General features: G+C 34.2%; 1 protein-coding gene across 4 annotated transcripts in view; it reads left to right on the top strand.

Annotated features, from left to right (window-relative positions):
- Anxa10 (annexin A10) overlaps positions 1-20558 on the top strand; it is a 478482-nt gene that overhangs the window by 415629 nt on the left and 42295 nt on the right. For all 4 annotated transcript variants that reach the window (XM_063234787.1, XM_063234789.1, XM_063234786.1 and 1 more), the window contains one exon: positions 19461-19542. In XM_063234787.1, coding sequence (XP_063090857.1) covers positions 19461-19542 — 82 coding nt within the window. The remainder of the gene's footprint in view (positions 1-19460; positions 19543-20558) is intronic.

Here is a 20558-nt window from a genome sequence, read left to right as displayed (position 1 = left end):
AAGTCTGTGAACCTGATTAAGATATGTGTAATTGGCAGCAGCAGTAAGATCACAAAGATGCTCCTCTTACTCAGAATGATTGAAGAGCTCCAGAGTTAGACAACAGCAAGTCAGGCGATGTACTGCAGGGAATGAAGCGAGTTTCCAGAAACAAGATCCGATAAGTTCATTGTTTTTTAGCAATGAACTACACATAGGAATGAAAAAGACTTTCTAAGTCAGAAGCAACTTCAGGGCATCTGATTGAGGAACAGTTACAGCCTGAGAAGATAGGACCTGGGACCAGCGGCTGTCAATAAAGCAAGATCATTTCCAAAGTCAATTTTCCTACTAAAAAGATATTCCTGAGAGAAAAACTTTCAAGCATTCAAGAACCTAACTTTGATTGTTTATCTGCGATATGACTTACTGGACAAATATTATTAAAAGGTTATTCATACTTTATAGATTGCTTTCTCACTATCACAAGACCACACTGCCTGAACTTTACACACTTTGATTCAACGTAAGTTTGGAGTCATGCTGGTATGGCTTTCACCTTTACTGGAGCTTCTGTGGAGCTAATAAGCATTAAACTGAAAAAATTAAATGAAGTAGCTTTTTCCTTGAAATGATGAAGCATGCTGCTAAATTTGGTGAGGGCAGGGGAGTCTCTTATAGAAGCACGGGTTGTAATATAGGAGTTGGGCAAACCTGAGGCCAGAGCAGTGGCTAAACATATAAAGTCAGTCTTAACAAGCAGGACCCTTGATTTAGAGGACAATTCTCTCATCTTTGTACATCTTACTACTTCTTTTAAGAAGACTTGGTAATAGTGTCCATCTTACAATGACGGCTTGAGAATTAATTCACAGATAAGCACTAGGAGAATTGCTTGGAGCTTACAAAGCATGCACAAGAGGTGAACTATGATTCAGCTTTATAAAGTACAAATGTCAAAGCCTGAATACAACAAAACTCATGGCCTTCAATAATCCAAGACTGATTTTTGAGAGAAAGTTTGAGATTTTATCTATTTTTCTCTAAGTATTCTTTACATATGTGTAAAACATAAAAGTATAGATACATAGGTATCTCTCTACATAAACATTTGTATCTATATCGAATTATCCCATTTTTATTGAGTATCATCAAAAGTTTCATGAATGGAAATATATTTTTCCTAAACTCAATATAATCTTTATTTATAAATAAATTCTACCATCTTAAAATTTTCATAAATTCACTTTCTGCACCAACTACTACAAAACTTTTTTTCTATTTTTTTAATCACAAAAATCTCCAATAGTGTTTGCATTCATCATATCTAATTCCTATCTTCCACTTTTCTCTGAATCCACTCAAACTGGAATTCTTTCATAAAATGCTTAACTTCCCTTAAGGTAATTAGTGACTTCCATGTGTCTGAGTTCCATGACCAATTCTCACTCACTTTTCCAGATATATGAGCTTTATTTTGCTGTAAGTATTCTGGGGCTAAATTCTTTAAACTCTGTCTTCCATTTTAGCCACCCCTTTTGTCATTACATTGATATTATGGTGTTTACTACAATGCATGCACAGGTATTTTTGAATTTACCTCTCAACCTGGCACCTATGCCTGAACTCCATATTCAAATAACCAAGCATCTACTCAGTGAATAGAAGCTCTATCCTCTTATTATTGCAGAAAAACAGTCAATCAATCAATCAATGTAAGAAATTTAAAAAAAACTGGAAATCAGGGATAATCACCCCTTAACAAATACATACAGTAGCCCCAACCTGGACTTCATAATTCCACTCTTACAACCACTTTCAGGTACTGAAATACGGTAGTAAAAATGATTGCCAAAGACTTTGCCCTCTTGAAACACGAATTTCAAAGTCTTATAGAAACCATCAGTGCTCTGAAATTAATGTCACAGCACATATAATAATTAGAGGAAGATTTTGAGAAAGTTTTTGATTATGCAGTTTCTTAGAGTATTTGCCACAATAAGAAGAAATATAAGAATTAAACTTACAGAGTTATTTCCATTTTTACAGGTGCCTTCCTTATGTAACTTAGACCTGCTACAGATGATAGGACACATCTCTGAGTGTATTGTTTTTGAGACATTGCTAGAGTTTTCTAAGTGATTACTAAACCTTTGAAAAGATATATTTCAGTATCACCCCTCCACTGTTAATCGTAATACATTGTGTGGGTTTAAATATTAATATAAATCTAGAATAATGTCTTTTTTGTTGTTGTTTTGGTACCAGGAATCAAATTCTAGACCTTGCAGTTGTCAGACCAGTGCTAGTGCCGCTGAGCTATACCCACGGCTCCAACTTTAATTTTTAAACTTAAAGTTTTGAAAGTCTTAAAATCCCCCAATAAATAGAAACATAGTTAACTACATTTTTATTTGTCCTAATTAATCAAACCACTTAACAAACTGTACAGGAAGGAAGTCACTAGATTATCATAAATCACAAACTTTTTTTAAAAATCCTTTCACTAAATCACAATCTTAACAAATTATGTGTAAGCAGTATGACTCATAGTATTTTAATGATCATGCATTTCTGTAATTAGGTGGAGGGGGGAAAACAGAAAGAAAGGATTCATTTACAGAGTATTAGTCACTGAGTTTTCATTTTGTAGTGCATTTTATAGATACATCCAGCCTGTATGTGCCATGGAATTCTTCTATCAGAAGAAATTCTTGGTGATAAAGGGTAGCAAAGTCTGATTTGCCAAACAAGGGAGGTATTATGGGATTTTTTATAATAAGTTGGAGAAATTGGAAGTATTTTGAAGTTCACATTCTCAGTCTTAGCCTCATTCTCTTCTGTGTCATCTGAAATGATTCATGGAATATTGCTTATAGCTTGTGAATGTGAATTTCTCATTCAAGGAGTGAAAATTGCCTTTAAGGGCTTCTTTTACCCAGGCTATGTATCACAATCCATAATTATGAATATGTCCTTTTTAGTTTAAATCATTCATACATTCTGATAATTTTGTTAGGAAAAAATAAAACAAAAAATAATGACTATAGTAAGATCATGCACAAAATTTGAAACTATTTATACACAAAATAATATGTTTCAGTACTTCTATTATGGGTAAAGTGTGAATCAAGATACTCATGACTGGCTTCTCATCTGTATTTTATGAAAGTTTATACTAAAGCAACAGGATACTTTAATGTATTATGTTAACCTATCTCTTAATTGAAACATTTGAGTTATTGTAATTTTAAATAAAACCAAACTAAAAACCTTGTAGTAGTACTGAGCAAGTTGGGAATAAAAAAGAAAGTCCTTTAAAGCAGTAAACATATCACTTTAAAAACTATGAACTAATAATTTTTAAAATATGTAAATCATGTATTTTATAGATAGGTTATTCTCTTGTTGTTGCCATCACTACAATGACAATCACCTTGAATTATGGGTCAAGTCTTTTGAGATACTGAATGTGTGTACAAGGTTTTCTAGGCATTCATTTAGCAGCCAGTCAAAAATGTCATTTTTAAAGAATAATTAAGAAAACAGACAAAGCCACTAAACATTAGAGATGTTGGTACCTGGAGGCACACGTACCTTCTGTGTACCTTTCATTGCCTAATGAACCTACTGCTGGGTGTTTAATCAAGCGTGTGGCTTATATATAGAAAAGAAAATATGCACGGTGAATGCAGTAGTCCTTCCACAGTGGAAAAGAGTTCAATCCATGTACCCTCCATGATAGGGAAGTTAGTGGTTCTGAAATGGGGAGTTTTGTGCAGTAAACTTGCAACTTATCAGTAAAACTCCTTAGGATCCAGTTCCCCTGTAGTTCTGATATTTCTATGCACCTAATATGAGTATCAGCATGACTGCCCATGAACATGCCGGGTTTTCCTTTAAGATGTTCAGCATCTTCTAATTTCATGAATTAGTGTAGTTGGTCTTTTTTGTATATGTAATATTGATATGGAGCAACCAGAATGATTCACAGATGGAAATGATTTCTAGAAAAATGTTGCGTTAGCTATTAAATAACACTCACCAAAGTCACTGGATCACATACAATCCATCTGGTAACAATGTGAAAGAATAGATGTGTTTGTCCTTTCTAGGCTATAAGGTTCTATTTTCTCCTCCTGAAAGATGCCAGGGTGCTGCTTTAAGAACTAGGTTTCTTTTCTTCCATTCCTCCTGTCTCCTGTCCCAGTTGTTCTTTCCTTTTGAGCCTTTCTTTCCCTTCCATTTACACTGTATCTATTGTACATTTTGGATTTTATTACTCTTTCAGTTTCTTATGTAGGTACACACATGTAACTGTATATAAGTATATGTGTGCAAGATAGATAACTATACTACTAATCTCTGTTAGCTCATCAAAAGAACAGTTTGTGCTGTCATTGTTCGATCAGCTTTTATGCCTAGATCTTGTAATCTGATCAATTACGTCTAACATAACAATATGAAATAGATGACCTATTTTTTTAAAAACTAGGTTTCTTTCTTTTCTGATTGTGCACTGATGAGTTATTCAAAGAAAAATTTGTGTACAGTAATTGAAAATTTGGTATAAAAATTAATCATTAATATAGGAGTAGCAGACTTTTTAGTGTGGTCAAGTAACACTGTAATCAAAAGCATCTGGTTAATTTTTACCACATTAAGTCGCGTTTTTAACTGAGCTGTGTCTCTCTCTGACATAGACAAGTAGGTAAGATAAGATTTTTTATATGCTTAGCTTTTTTGTGGTGTAGTTTATTCTTCCCTCGTTTCAGTTTGATCTACAAGAGCTGCTTTTCCTCAGAATGAGATATCAACTATGTACTACAGAGGTGGATTCCCCCATGAGACTTTCAATCATTTCAGTACAGCAGGGTGTGCAACAGGCTACTTCCACATCGTAATTAATCTATTATTAGCATAATAATTCTGCCCATAATCTTGTTCTCTCTGAAAGTTCCCTTTACAGATTTATTCAACTTAATCTTTGGAATCCTCTGGTCCTCTCCTTTGTGTGATTTGTTCTTTCAAAAAGAGGGAAAAAATTGCTGTTTTTTGTCTTTTGGTCTTTCTTTCTTTCTTTCTTTCTTTCTTTCTTTCTTTCTTTCTTTCTTTCTTTCTTTATTTTTCACCAGGAATCGAACTCAGGAACTTGCACTTGACAGGCAGGCGCTGTGCTACTGAGCTCTAAATTGTTCAAAAGGAAAAAGGAACAGGATGAGTGAAAGGGTTAAGGATGGCAGAGAAAAGGGGGGAAATGTAAGTCAGTTAATACTATATAGTGTCTCAATTCATTAAAAAGGAAGGCTTGTGCTCATATTGATTCGAGAAATTTTTATGCCAATATCTTGTAGTCTGAGGAACTATTTTAAAGATATCAACATGTATTAACCATTGTTATTCTCCCATTACTTTGTTATGAAATTTTGTTTTATTTTTTTCCATAAAATAAAAACAAGAAGAAGAGCAAAAAGTAGTTGTGAACTATCTGCTTCCTGCTACACGCCATTATGATTCCCAAGTCCAATTCTATATCCGAATCATCCAGTTGTGACCTTTAGAGCACCATTTCATCACATTATTGTCTAAGACTAAATTCAAGCCATTGTAGTAATTTCTGATTTAACAATGTGTGCTCTTTGGCTTTGTGATGCTAGATTTGCAAGTAAAACTATTTTTAACATTTTATTTGGAGAATTTTTTAGAAGACATATAAAAATATTTTAGAATTCCCAGTTAAATTGTCTTCAGTTTTCCCCAATGTTTACATTTTACATAATCATGCCAAAGTCATCAAAACTAGGACATTAGCATATGCATAGGGCTATTAACTAAATAATAGATCCAATTTAGATTATGCCCAATTTTCTGCATATATTCCTTTGTTTTTCTACCCCAGGAAAAAATCTGGGATCCCATGGTCCATTTAGTAGTTAAGTCTCTTAATGTCCTCTGATCTGTGACAGTTTCTCAAGCTTTGCATTGTATTTTATGACCTTGAGACTCGTGAGGAGTACTCATCAATTTTGTGCCAAGTACCTTTCAATTTGAGTCAGGCTGATACTTTTCTTTATGATGCTGAGGATCATATGTATGGGAAAAGCATACATATGCAGTGTGCCCTCTCAAGTCCATCCTGTCAGCAAGTACATGATTCTGCCCCATCTTTCCTGGTGACAGTCACTTAATTACAGTGTATTTAGTTATGCCGGTGTCATGCTGAGTTCTCCACTGTGAAGATAGTGTGAGTATCTTTATAGAGAACAAGTATTTATTTGGGACCAAATACTTTCAGAATATCCAATCGTCTTATCAGTATCTGAAGTACATTTGCTTGTTTGTTCAAATCTAACAGACATAGCTTAAAATTCGCAATGCCATTGCCTGGGGAAAATAATTTTAACATGGTTTTTCTCAGTTTCAGCCTCACTGTCGTCATTAAAAACTCCACTTTCTAAAATTCCTTAGAATTTTCCAAAGGGAAACCCAGAATCAAGATTGCCAGTAGGTGCTGTCTCTGCTTAGGACTGTACCCTAAACACTCTGTCCCCTTGCTGTGTCCGCACACAGCTGAAGACAACAGGGTGAAAGGGTCAGAGTCCCTCCTGCAAGCCTTCGGCAAGAACCCCTGATTCTGTTCAGGAGGACTCCACCTCCTCACCCCAGAGGTTCCTCCTTCCCAAACTAGCATCCACTTCATTTCATTCCAGAAGATCTGTAACTGATGCTTTTCATTTTAGCTTTCTTTTAAAGTGTGGTTTTACTAATAATTTAAAGTCTGTGAGTCCTAGACGTCTTTCCCCTGGATCCTGAATAGAATCAAATGCCTTCTTACATTTTATTTTATGGAAGAGAACTCTGATGCCTATTTATTTCCATTTTAAAGATGTCCATCCGAATGGTGTATTTGAAGTGGTCTATTTTCATTTAAAGATGTGATTTTTTTTTTAATTTTCTGAACTTTTAAACAGTACTTCCTCATTACTACTTTCCTTTCCCTTCTCATCTATCCCAGGTGTACACACACCTTTTCATGCGGATAGAGGGGACTTACTTAGGGACTGCACAAATTTGTCATGTAAGCAGTTAAGAATGGCTAAAAAACAAAAATTTTATAGTGAATGTATTACTTTTCTGTAACAAATTATGACAAACTGAAGGCTTAAACAAACAAAGTTTATGCTGTTATAACCCTGGAAGTCAAATTTTAAAGTTAATTTTCATTAGGGCAAAAATGAGGTATCCAACAGGATAGTTTCTTTCTTGAGACTCAAACGCAGACATGGCTTCTTTGTCTCTTTCACGGGCCCCCTGCATTCCCTAGGTGACACTGACTTTCTTCATTTTCCAACCCAGAAACACAGAATCTTGCTTTCATCACTGTTTTGCCCTCTTTTTTAGTATTCAAATCTCCCTCCTACCCTCTCCTGTAAAGACACTAGGAGTCACATTTATGACCACATCAAAAATAAACTATTTCCAGATACTTAACTGTACCCATTTTGCCATGTAAAGATAACATTCACAGGTTTCAGGGATCAGAAATTACACATCTTGAGCCATGAAAGTAAGTGACATTTGATGCTTTGTACTTTATTCCAATCACATTAGGTTTTATAACTTAAAAGGCCAAAGTGATTTTAATTATGACTTCCTGGAAACTGTTTCCCGGAATAGTGAAATTATGTTAGTGAAGACATTCTGAGATCTTAATGGTAAAAGACTTGGGGATAAAATTAGATCTCCCATTTTCTCTCTTAAATTCCTTGACATCTAACTAGTAAACTATATGGGCTTCACAGTAGTTAATTTAGCATTTGGCTCATATTATAAATATATCTGCAGCAATTTGAAAAAGTAATATGACTAAACCTATCTTACTATGACTAACTCTGCCAGTACTGATAAAATAGGCATGAGTTCAAGAATTTTGTTTTCATTAGATAATATAAACATATTTCCTTTGCAAATAACCCAGATGGAAGTTGAAATGGTATTGTCCTTGAAATTAAGTTCACAAAAAGCCCTTCCCAGTAACTCTGTCTCCCTAAAGAGCCTTTGCTGAGGCTAAAGGACTGGAAAAAATAAAGATTAATGTCTCTCTTATTCCTTTAGAACTCTGCTGCCATTAATTAATTCATGGAACAGCCAGACAGCCCATGCACTTTCTTTGTGTTAGATTATCACATCTTGGCACAGCCCTGTTTCTTGTACTCCCCAAAAATATTGCCAGCAAAAAGGTGTCCCAATAAATATGTATTTAGGAATATTGAGTTTCTGTGAGTAACTTGTTATGGCTGATAGACTGTGTCAACTTGAGAAGTTTAAGAGGTTAACAGAGAGACTCAGCAGGGAACCAGGATCCTTGCTTTGTGAATATCCTCAAGAGAAGCGCAAGGAGATTTTTGTGGTGCTACATACACCTTGGAAGGGGGGATGGTGGCCTGTGTAAGTATAAGGGAGGAGAAGAGGCTTGTTCTCCCCACCACAACTTTTTGCTTTGACTGATTTGGCTGGTTGCTGTCTCTAAGTGTTGCCCCTGTGCCATGCCACTCTGCCTTGGAACCAACTGATTATGCACTGAAACCTCCACAAACAGTGAGCTAACTAAACCTTTCCTTCCTTCATTTTGGGTGTCTCAACAATGAGAGAAAAGTGAACAAAACATAAATTGAAATTAAACATTAGATTCTATGTACTTAAATGCATTTTGGCAACCAAGCCAAAAGATTCTCTCTCTCTCTCTCTCTCTGTGTGTGTGTGTGTGTGTGTGTGTGTGTGTCTCTCCTTTCTCTTTTCTCCCTTCCTTTGCTCTCCACACACACACTTCTTTCTCTTTGAACTGATATCAATGTAAGAGCAAGTGTTTCTCAAATGTTTCTGCCTGTAGGGTCCTTTGCAAAAGAAAATATTATTTCTCTCACAAAGATAATAAATACTTTAGTCATACATTTTATTTTATTTTACATCAATTAAAGCTACAATGGAAAGAGAATTAACCATACAGTGAAATTTAGATTTCAGTCTTAGCTTCATGACATAGTACCTATGTGGTTATAAACAACTTACTCAGCCTAATGTGCTCCTTATGAGTGAAATAAGATTAATTATATCAGTCTCACAAGACTGCTGAGATGATTACCAAGAAAGTTCAGGTAAACATGCTTAGAACGTAATCACTCATATGAATAGTAAATTGTGAAATTCACTGGGTACACTAAAGGCATCACAGTGAGACATGGATTTATATACTTTATAAGAATTCCTTGATTCTTTAAGCCAACATTATACCTAAAGCAATACATTAGGTGCTTTGAAAATCAAGGAAAACTAAAAGTAATGCCCTATGGAATTGTAAAACTTAAGAGATAAAAATAAATGTGCAACAAAACAAGTCTACATGTTATACAGATGCAGAATTAAAAAATAATATTTGATACAAGCTGAATTTTACATAATAGGGTTTGAATTATCAGTTTTTCATTACTGTAACTAAATATAAGAGATTAATGATTTAAAGGAGGAAAGTTTGATGTGTGATTGTTTTGAGTCCTGGGCTGGCTCCACGACAGAAGATTGTGGAAGGACCCTGCCAAGGACAGCTGCCAGCTTCATGGCACCAGGATCAGGAAGAAAGAGAGCACACATTGCAGGCTTCTCTCTACATTTGCTCCATCCAGGCCTCCACTGCTTGGGTAAGAGGCTCACTTTTGGGGAAAGTTCCTCTGCTTAACTAGCTAACTCACATGCAAATCATCTCCGGAAAACTCTCAGACAGCACCAGAAGTGTGCCTCCACTGAGGTGTTTCTCCATCCAGCAAAGCTGACAATCAAGATGGACCATCAAAAATCTGAACTACTGGATTTGGAATTTTTGGCAGTATACAATTCATGTAGATGGAACAAGTGAAGAAAGAATCTTGTTTTTCATTTCTATATCTAAGAATTCAGGGACTGGGGATTTAGCTCAGCGGCGTAAGTGCCTGCCTGGCAAGCGCTAGGTCAAGAGTTCAATCCCCCATTCCACCCTCCCAAAAAGAATTCACTGTTATATAGTCTCTTGGCAAGCAAGAATAAAGCCAAAAACTGATACAGAAGTTAAATCAATGTATTCCAGTTGTTTTTTTCTTTAAACAATTCCTCTTTATACTCATTATGTTTGCAGTATCCTCCTGAGCCAATTATGTTACACATAGGCCAGAAATATGTCAGTGATATTTATTCTGAAAAAACTATAGAAATGTTTAAGGCTTTATTTATCACCAGAATAGCAAAAATGTAAAAGTAGTATCTCTGTATTCCCAAATAACTTGAACTTCCAGTGACTAAACTACTGGATCAGCATATCTAAAAGCTTTATTAACTTAAAATGAACCAAAAAATACATTTAAAACCATATTTTAAGTATTGTACAGAAAATATCATTGACATGTAACTATTGAAATGTTCTCATAATTAATAACAACATTTCCATTATGGTATACAGTTGATATTAGAAACTTATGCCATTCTTCATATAGAATGAATACTAGCCAGGACTCAGTAAAGCAAGTATTTTTCCAGAGGTATTGACAGATTTAAGTTAAATCCACCCCTGTGTTTTTAGTTCAAGATTTTTGTGAAGTTTGGTTTTTAAAATCCATATGATTGTGAAATACTGTGCTCTAACAATTTTTTTCAATTTTAGAATTTGCTTCCAGATTAATTAGTATCCTAATATATTTTTAGCACAGTTATAAAATGGTGTTAAACAGTCCTATTATTCTACATGTCATTAGTCCAAGATTTAGCTAGTTATAAATATCAAATCCACATTTAACTTCTAAGTATTGAAATAGTACTAAAATCAATTCTGAAATAACCCAAAATGATGTTTGAACAATTCAAATAATAGTGTGTCCTCCAAAATATCTTCTTTTAAAATGCATTTAATGATTAAATATAAAAATATGTATTTTTGTTCTTGTAATATTCTAATCACATTGTTTCATAATGTCTTATCACACTCGATATTACCAGCTGCATGCCAAACTTCTCGTGAGCACGTACTGTATCTCCTAAGTGTAGCTCTGAGAATGTACAGAATTAGGGTTTGTTATAAAGCAGTCAAGAAAAAAAGGGGAAGAATGTGTTCTTAGCCTCATTAGCAAAAGGTACTTAACAACAGATCTTTCAAAAGATCATGTGAAAGCATAAGCATTTCCCCGGTTTCTACTGAACTGATCATGTACAGTATCATCTGATGATCAGTCTCACAGTGAGAGATCCCTGCCCTGTGTTTTCTTTATGGAAAAAAAAAAAAAAAACTGTTGTAACTCTGCAGGTTCCTGTTCATTTTGATTTATGCTGAGCTCTCTGCTTCAGACTAATCTGGGGGAAAGTGATTATAATGTGATTGTTCTCCCAGAACAGTAGGGATCCCACAATCTTAGGATTGCTCTGTCTTTGCTAATAAGTCACAGTAATGAATGGGGAGATGTTGCCTAAATTATTGAGAACTTGGCTCATAAGTCATCCAAAGAAGGATGTTTATAGCCTTCTGGAATATATTCCATATTGGAGAAGTTTGACTTGCTAAACCATTTCATGATGTAAAAGAAGAGTTTTAGAAATTTACTTAAAAGGAGCTTATTTTTTTAACTAACAAAGAAAAGATTCTGAATATATTGTTGAAATGTATAAGGATATAAAATGTATAAATTTATGACATGTAAGAAATAAAACGCACCAAGGAGTAAAAATATGATACATGGTTTCTGTATTTCTTATATTTTATAGCTATAATTCTAAATTCTGGTTATCATATTTATACAAGTAATCAAATATTATAGAAATTATACTACTAGAAATATTTCATGTTTAATTAATAGTATTCTTATTTTTACCTAATGTTTCCTTTGACTTTTTTTCTGTGATACATGTCTCTCTCACATGTTTTCTGTTCTCTCATCACTTCTAACCATTGAGTACTTAGATTGGTGATGAAGAAATAATGTAGGAACTCATATGATTTAATAAAATGGAGCTAAGGGTATCAGCCCATAAAATTATCTCTGGACAGTAAGAACCTGGAGAGAAACCCTAGCAAAAAGAGTCAAAATAAACAAACAAACAAACAAAAAACCTCAAAACCTACATCACCCATCTACATCATTGTAAACTGACTGTAACAGGAAACTAAGAAAATCTGTTTGCAGATGCAATCACCTCACAAACTGCTTTTAATTTAGCACAATTTTCCCCATGTACAGCTGTAATGAAGCAAATGTCATAGAATCATAAGTTCACAGATTTTCAGAGTTTATAGTTCTTCCAAAGTAGCCACCCCTGTTTACACTGTGAGGTTTATACCATCATGAAGTATTTGGATTTACTGGATTACACTGAGCTTTGCAGTACAAATGAATATACACCAAGAAGCTTAGTCCATCTTAAAGGATTTTAATACATCTCTTCCTGTAATAGATGGACTAACTTTGAAATGTTTTATGCACTTCAAGTAATTGGCCAGTTATGAACTCAGGTAAAGCGCCGAGCATTAAGCTTAGACAAATTACCATGCAAAGCAAGATTCTTAATTTAAGGAGCTGATTTGATCACATCCAAATAAATTATTTATCTGATAAAACAATGAAGTTTTCATACTCAAGTGGATGATACAAAATATAGAGAGACATATTTAAGGGTCTGGCTTTGCACTCAAGTCAATTTGGATTCAAGTCTTTTCTTTGTCACTAGACAGCTGTGCACCACTGTAAACTCTTTACTACACCACCCTCCACTTTTCTCATTCACAAAGTAGGGACAATAGACCCTTATTATCATAGGGTTGTTCTGAGGGTGAAATATGACATTGAGAAATAGACTGTGTCCTGTATTTTGCATTTTGAAGTTACCAGCTATTTTAGCAATTATAGCAATTCATGAAAGAAAATGTTTAACATTGACAGTCAAACAATATTTAATGAAGATAGCATTTGAGTGGAATATTGAAATCAAAGGAGAAAAATCATGGGAGAGACATTAGGCTAGGAAGCTTGAGTTTTAGAAATAATCCATAGATGAGAAAATTTATAAAATCATTTTTATTTAAACCTGGCTCCCAAGAAACTTGAAATTTCTAAATAGTGTGTTTTCATCTGTTGAAATCTAAACATGAGATTTTCATCTCAAGAATAATACTACTCTTAAGCACTTCTTGGAAAAAAATTACCTGTAAGAACTAATTAAGAAAATATTAACACTTCAGTATTAGAAAAGTCTAGGTAAAATAATTGGTTTAAAACAATTCTTCAATGTATCTCTATATATTTACTGGAATACTATTGAACAATTGTAGACACTAAGTTACAGAATGCAAATGTTATGGATTTTAATAGCAAAACAGTGTTAATGATATTAATAACTATCAATGTTGAAAATGAGAAAAGGGAAATTAGGAAGAAATATGTGAATATTAATTAGGAAGAAAATGTGTTCAATTTTCCATTAAATTTGTATTTGATTCCATCAACAACTACATTATTAATAAAATGTTTCCAATTTAAATGCCTTTAAATATTATCCAAGTGTAGCATTTTTAAAATTACTATTTCTAATGTTTAAAATAAAGTTTGTTCTCAGTAAATGTTTCAATGTCATTTCATATGATCTTTTATTATTTTATTTGAGTAGTACTTATCCCAAGGTGTTTCTCTTTAAAAAATTTATTGTTTAATTTTGTGTTCTACATCATACATGGGAAATATACATGGAAATATCAAAGTGACTTAGTTATATAGTGCAAATTTTACATTTTGTTATGTATATTTTTTTCAATATAAAACTTTAAATAATAAGATAAATTTATTTCATAAATATCCTTCTAATTGTCCATCTGATGTTTATAATATTTACTTCTGAATAGAGAGATTTAGGGTTTTTTCTGTCTTATTTGTAATTTTCTGCCCTACTCATATTCTTTCTTTTTAATAAATGTAGTTTTTACACACATCAAATGGAAGGGAAAACTCACAGACTTCTTCCCTTGATTTCATTCCTGTTTTACACTTGAAAATTATTCTTCTTTTCCAAATTCCAGGTTCATTTGTTTGGTTTCTTAGAACTATCTTAGCATCTTCTCTGTTTAATCATCTCTGTAGGTACATGTGATTTACATTAGTAGACTTAGTATTGATAGTACACAGCACAATGATTAACTGCTTACTTTCTTCAAAAGCATAAATGAATAAATTGATAGGAGATATGTTAAGGTACCACATGTAAAACTTAAATTAATACCCAAATCACCTTAAATTATTTAGTAAATACCATCTGCATTAGTCAGGGTTTTCATGGAAAATGATTTAAAACAGGACACATCATTTATAGGATTATTTTATAATAGTTACCCAAAGAGTCAAACACAAAAAAAGAAAGTGCAGGAAATCTGTCCACACACTAAAGAGTCAAAGAATCTATCTGAGGGCCTGGATCCCATGGCAGTGTCCTGCATGCCTCCAGCTAAAGAACTAAACCCATGACAGTGCCCCCTACAAGTCCAGCTGCAGTCCTTGAGCCCATGACAATGTCCCATGCAAATCTGTTTTACCAGTCTGTGCCAGGAAGGCCCAGAGTTCAGCGATGGAAGCTAGAAAATCTATACCAGCAGGATAAAAGATCTATGCCATCAGGCTATGGGATCTGCACTGGAGCCAGGAAGCTACGTTCAAAGAAAGGACCAGAGCTTCCCAGAAAAGTACCACAGCCATCCTCAGCAAAACGAGGCCCCAATCTTCTTTAATGATAACCGCCGAGGTCTTATTAGGAAGCCAGAGTGACAAGATTCCGCTAGAGACTAACCAGCACACCATCTTCCCCTTTGGAGCCAGAAAATGATGCTCAAAAAGGTACCAAAGCTCTCCTAAAGTGAACTGCAGCCATTTTTAGCCACAAGGTCCTAAGCTCCTCTGGTGATGAGAACAGCCAAGTTCCTATCAGAAAAGAAGCTTGACAAGCTCCTCTATGAGAAGCAGCAGCAACAGGAGAACCACCAACACCACTTCTTCCTCTCAAGCTCTCCTTTTCATGTTGTTGGCAACAATCCTCAGGTGGGCCGTGCACACTCAGCCCCGCGCTGACTCAGTTACCTGGATGTTACACACTGACCATCAGTGGTGAATCCATCATGTAGAATAAAATTTCAGCTGGGGATGTAGCTCAGCCACATAGCATCTGCCTAGCAAGCACAAGGATCTGAGTTTGATTCCCAGTATAAAAAAAAAAAAAAGAAAAAAGAAAAAAAACTACTTGTAACTGTAAACTCAAAATTACTTATCTAATTATGCAAATCTAGAAAATTTAATTTCCACAAAACTTTAATAAGTATGGGTGCAATTAAATCAAAATCCACATTTTGCCAAGCTAGTGATATCTATTTTTTAACAATATCAAAATCAATCTCAAAATTTGATTAAATGCATTATCAATTTACTAAAATCCTAGAGTTAAATTGAGCACATTTGTTATGCTGTACAAATAACTACCAAGTTTGAGTCTTTGGGAATATTAAAGATCATTTTTCCATATTCTAAAATACATAAGAAAATATTTCCCCCTTTTCTGCCATAAGGTCTAGTTTCCCCTTTAGAACAGCTGTTTTCACTCAGGTACGTTCTATTTTGATTGATTGACTTCTCATCCTCTCTTCTCATCTTCCACAAATAGACCCATTCTCTAAAATCCATATCAACTTCAGTTTCTTTAGATAACTTACATCCTGATATTGTCTTTAATCTTCCTAATTTTACTGGAAATAGAATGGTAGTAAGAGGGTGGGTTAGATGTTTCTGTCAAATACTAGATGAACAGAAATAATTACCTTTTATTGGACTGTCAGTAACTCAGCTGGAAACTTACACAAACTTTCAAGTCATGGCATTACGTGGTATAGAAATCAAATCCAGTTACCCAAATTAAAAATACTCAGAGGCAATAGCTAGAACTAAAGTCAGTCAAATTTCGGGTTAATTTTATAGAGTCTGTAACCAAAGCTCTGGAAGTTTATTGAAAACTTGGAAAAGGTACAATCAACAATAATTGTATGTCAAATATGGCACCACTAAAAATAATATCACATGAAACATATGGCTTTGAGAACATATGCTTATACACTGCTAAACCTTCTACAGATAAAAGACGTAAATTGTATTTCAAAAGACAAAAAAGTGAATCCATTGACTAATTATTTCTTAGAGCAATATAATGTGAAACGATACTAGATATACGAGTCCGGTACCTAGTTTAAAAACAAGTACTACATAGGAAACGTAAGGCTTTAATTACAAATAAAAACAAAATGAGTGGAAGGTAGGTGGTGACAAAACACTCAGCACAGCCCGACTTCACTGGAGGCACCAGTGCTGGGCACTGAGGAGTGCATAGGAGAAAGCTAAGTTGATATTTTTTTTTGGGGGGGGGGTGATGCTGAAAGTTAACATCACCTTAAGGTACGTGGTACCTCTAGATCACATAGTAACTATTTAAACACTGTTTAAAAAACTTTTACACCCCAAAACGATGAATAAATCAACTGATCCTTTCAGGTAATTAATTCAGGAAGCAAAGTTAAAACCTATAATTAGCTGTTGCAATAAATTTTGGTGGTCAATTCAATCAAAATGATCATTAAATGAAAGTTAGTATGTCAGTGAGAAAATAAGTGAAAGTGATTTCGTGACCCTTACATGCACTAAAACTGCTGACTTCAACCTAACTATAGCATACTTGGTATAAAATGAGTGTAAAGATTTCATATGCTGTACAAATGAATAGGAATATAAATGCTTTCTAGAAAAATGTGTTTTGTAAATCACTAAGTATTCTAAACTTTTAAAAAATTTTAGTGCTGAATTTATTTCAAAACTATTTTAGTGTATTATTTTTAAGATCAATTGGCAAAAAAATCTGTAATTTTAAATGCCAGTGCAGACAACTATAAAGAAAATAATTGCTACAATTACAGTAAAAATGTTATAATAGTGACCTGTAAAAGATTTTTTTAAAAATATGTATTACGATTATCTAATAACTTTCAGAGATTCTTGGTCACCCCCCTCACAAAGATACAGCTTAATTTTTAATACATACTTTATTAGAAATTCTTGGAAATGCTAGCCAGGCTACTAAGAGAATGTTTTCTGGTGTGTATTTTTGTTCAGTCTACACTTAAAATTTTTAAATAATTTACACATATTGAGAATATATCCTATTGTTTCCAAATACATTATATTATGTGAAAGCAGTCCTGTAATCTGCCACTGACTGATAGAAGTCAGCAAGATGAAGGCTGTGAAAGCAGGAAGCAGTAATGTTCAAAAAAGTTTTTCAGCTCCTAATAGCAGAAATAAAGGCTCTGTTGCTCAGTCCTAAGAAAGCCTTTAATGTGCTGGGGGTAGGAGTGTGAAAGGCAAAACAGATAGGATCCTAGATAGGATCAGTGAAACTGGTCTATGTGATTTCATAACATTAGATATATATCATTATAAAAAATGTTTATCGGCCTAGGGATTTAGCTCAGTGGTATAAGTGCCTGCCTGGCAAGCACAAGGTCATGAGTTCAATCCCAGGTACCAAAAAAAAAAAAAAAAAAAAAAAAGTTTGTCAGGACCCAAAGAACATACAAGATCAGCCCAAATGTTACCTGTGGACTCTAGGGGACCATAGGGAGTCATTGTAAGTTTATCTACCAAGTGCATCACTGGCAGAAAATGACAGTGGGAGAGAGTGTGCATGGGTGAGATCATAAGACATTTGGAAAATCCTGTGTATGCTCCTCACCATGAATATCAACCAAAAATTGTCCTTTAAAAGTCTATTAAAATAAGCTTTTACCTTTCCCAATCAAATTCTAATGAAAAACTACCTAAATAAATAAGGACTTAGAAAAAGAATCAAATAGCAGAGTTTCACATTGAGAAGTAGGCAGCTATGACTTCAAAATTTAAATCTTAAACTCCTCTAAGGTTATGAGATTGTAAAGAAAAAATGAGGAGAAAAGAACTCAAATTCAGGATACTCATTAGAATCTGCTATCTGAACTTCGCAAGTAAAACACAAAACAGTCATTATCCTAAGAGTCTCACCTTATGTGACAGATAAATAAAGGAGATAAAACTCATTTTATCTCCTAAATTAAATGTCCTCTAAGATTGGAACTGGCTCAAGAGGACATCTAGGCCATCTTCAGTAAATTTAAGATCTCAGGAACAAAATGGAAATTCATTAGTAAATGAATGCACTTGAGCAGTATAGTGCAGTCCAAGCTCTTATTTTAATTACACATACTTCTCTATGTGGATGTCCACATAGACACTCCACCATGATAGTCATACTTCTAAGTATGGAAACAGCATCATATCACATTCATCATGTGTTATTTGATCTACTTCAAATGTACAGCTTCATGTTCATTTATATCAGTAAAATATATCCAAATAGAATTTTATTCTTAAGTGAACAGTGGTTGTAATCCTCCAAAATCCTTTCATAAATATTTTGGTGTTGGTCTATAAATATTCAATAACAGAAGTGTGGTCCAAGCTTGTTTTTATTAAGTTAACTTGCTACCATTAAGCAGTAAGCACTAGAAAGCCTTATTTTAGCAAAGCTCATATTGCCACAGAAGAGCTCAGTAAGTGTCTTGAGTTTTTCTCAGAGGTGACAGTTCATTTGATATATTTCCCTGAGTCTTATGGGCAGACTGACAACAAACGGGAGAATTGCCTTCTTCTTAATAAATTCTGATTACCAGCTCTCTCATGCTGAGTGTGATCATATGGTGCCTGGCTCTGGATGGCTCTGGGTGAAATAATGGACCGTGCAGATCCAAAGGCTGCCTTGAATGTTCTGCCACTTTATTATTGGCAGGAGAGAGAATTTAAATGGAATGTCAGTCAGATTTTATGTTTTTCTCTGCAGCTGTGAGCTTCTGCTAAATAATCTCGGCCCTATCTCTATCACCCAGATTTTTATGAATCCTATAATCCAAATTCAAATATTTTAATTTCCTCTCATGATTTTAGGGTCAATTTTGGGCAAAAAGCTGTGGTGTCAAGGACCACTTCCAATACATTGGAATCACTTCAATGCTCTTTGTTCTCTTTTTAATTTTTATAAAATGGATTCCAATTGATAAGAAAATGCTGTTTGTTAAGAAGTCATAAATTTTCTTTAACTCTTACATTTTTTTCTATACTGGTTGTAATACCTCAGCTTCTTTGAATAAGAGAGACCAATTTAGTGCAAGCAAATGGATAAAATAAAAGTCAAATGTGCTCTCTACATTTGATATACAAGAGAGACATTTGCATAATAAATTTGTGTATTTCTCATATAGTAATTTAAACATTTAGAATATATTCTTATATGCACTTATCAGGAATGAATGTGTTGAAATCCTTGATGTAAATGATTACAGTCACTTTCTTACTTGTCTCTATCAGGTACAAGGAACCATCTTCCCAGCTCCCAATTTCAACCCTGTAATGGACGCTCAAATGCTAGGGGGAGCACTCCAAGGATTTGGTAAGGCTGGGAATGTCTATGTTTCGTCATAGTACTACATGTATTCTTTGGATAATTGTAAAATAGCTGATGTCATTGGGGAAAAAAGAGATGCAGGTTAACCTAAAAACTTGGAAAAAAGTAGAGTGACATGAAAAAAAAAAAAATAGAAAAAGATAAGCACAGAAAACGCAAAAGAAATGCTCATGAAACATAAAGATTTTCCTGAGGAAACAAGCTCTTAATTTTAAAGGCAAGGTCGACTTTTATGAGAATCATATGCATGTACACGGATACACGGATAGATGCATTTTGATATTTTATTCACTGGCAATATCTCTTAGAAAAACAATTTAAAAAACTTTCACCATGCACTCTGAAGTTAACCTTAAAGTTTGCAATGCTTTCATGGTTTTAAAATATCAGTCATCACCACAAAAATATGGAGACAATATAACAAAATGCTATGAATTAGCTTTTTCTTCAAGAGTACAATTTTAGCTTTAAAACTATTGATCAGAGCAATCTGTTCACCATTTTTTGTCATTACTAGAGTTTCAGTTTTTCCTGTCATTGCAGTTTTAGGCTCACAATACGGCTTCATTTTGACCAGTGTAATTTCTTGCTTGTCAGTGCTCTAGGCTGAAAGACTTCAGGATGTTTCCATGGCGGAGTGTCCACGGTAGCGTGTCCAAGCAAGAACATGTTTCATGTGCTTTAATATCTGCCTTGATAGCTTCAGCAAAGTGCAGCTGAAGAAGTCAATTATCATGTTTTCCTTGGCTCCTCTCTTTTGATTTAGATCTAAGAGAAAAAAATTTAAGGCAAATAAAAATCAGTTGCTTAAATGAACATAGTCTCAAACTGTATGAAAATCTCTGGTACTAATCTCACTCTAAAAGAAAACACTTCTCAGGCCACATTCTTTAATAGTTCCCCTCTCCCAATATACTGCCACAAGATGCTACTTGTGCATTCTTAAAAGAACTATGCAGCACTTATTGCGTATCTACCAACACGTACAATTTCCAGGTCAT

Source organism: Cavia porcellus, unplaced genomic scaffold (assembly GCF_034190915.1).
Source record: "Cavia porcellus strain 051 isolate PalLab524CR breed Dunkin Hartley unplaced genomic scaffold, mCavPor4.1 scaffold_24, whole genome shotgun sequence".
NCBI lineage: Eukaryota > Metazoa > Chordata > Mammalia > Rodentia > Caviidae > Cavia > Cavia porcellus.
The sequence above is the reverse complement of the archived record's forward strand: the minus strand, read 5'-3'. Positions and strand labels throughout refer to the sequence as shown.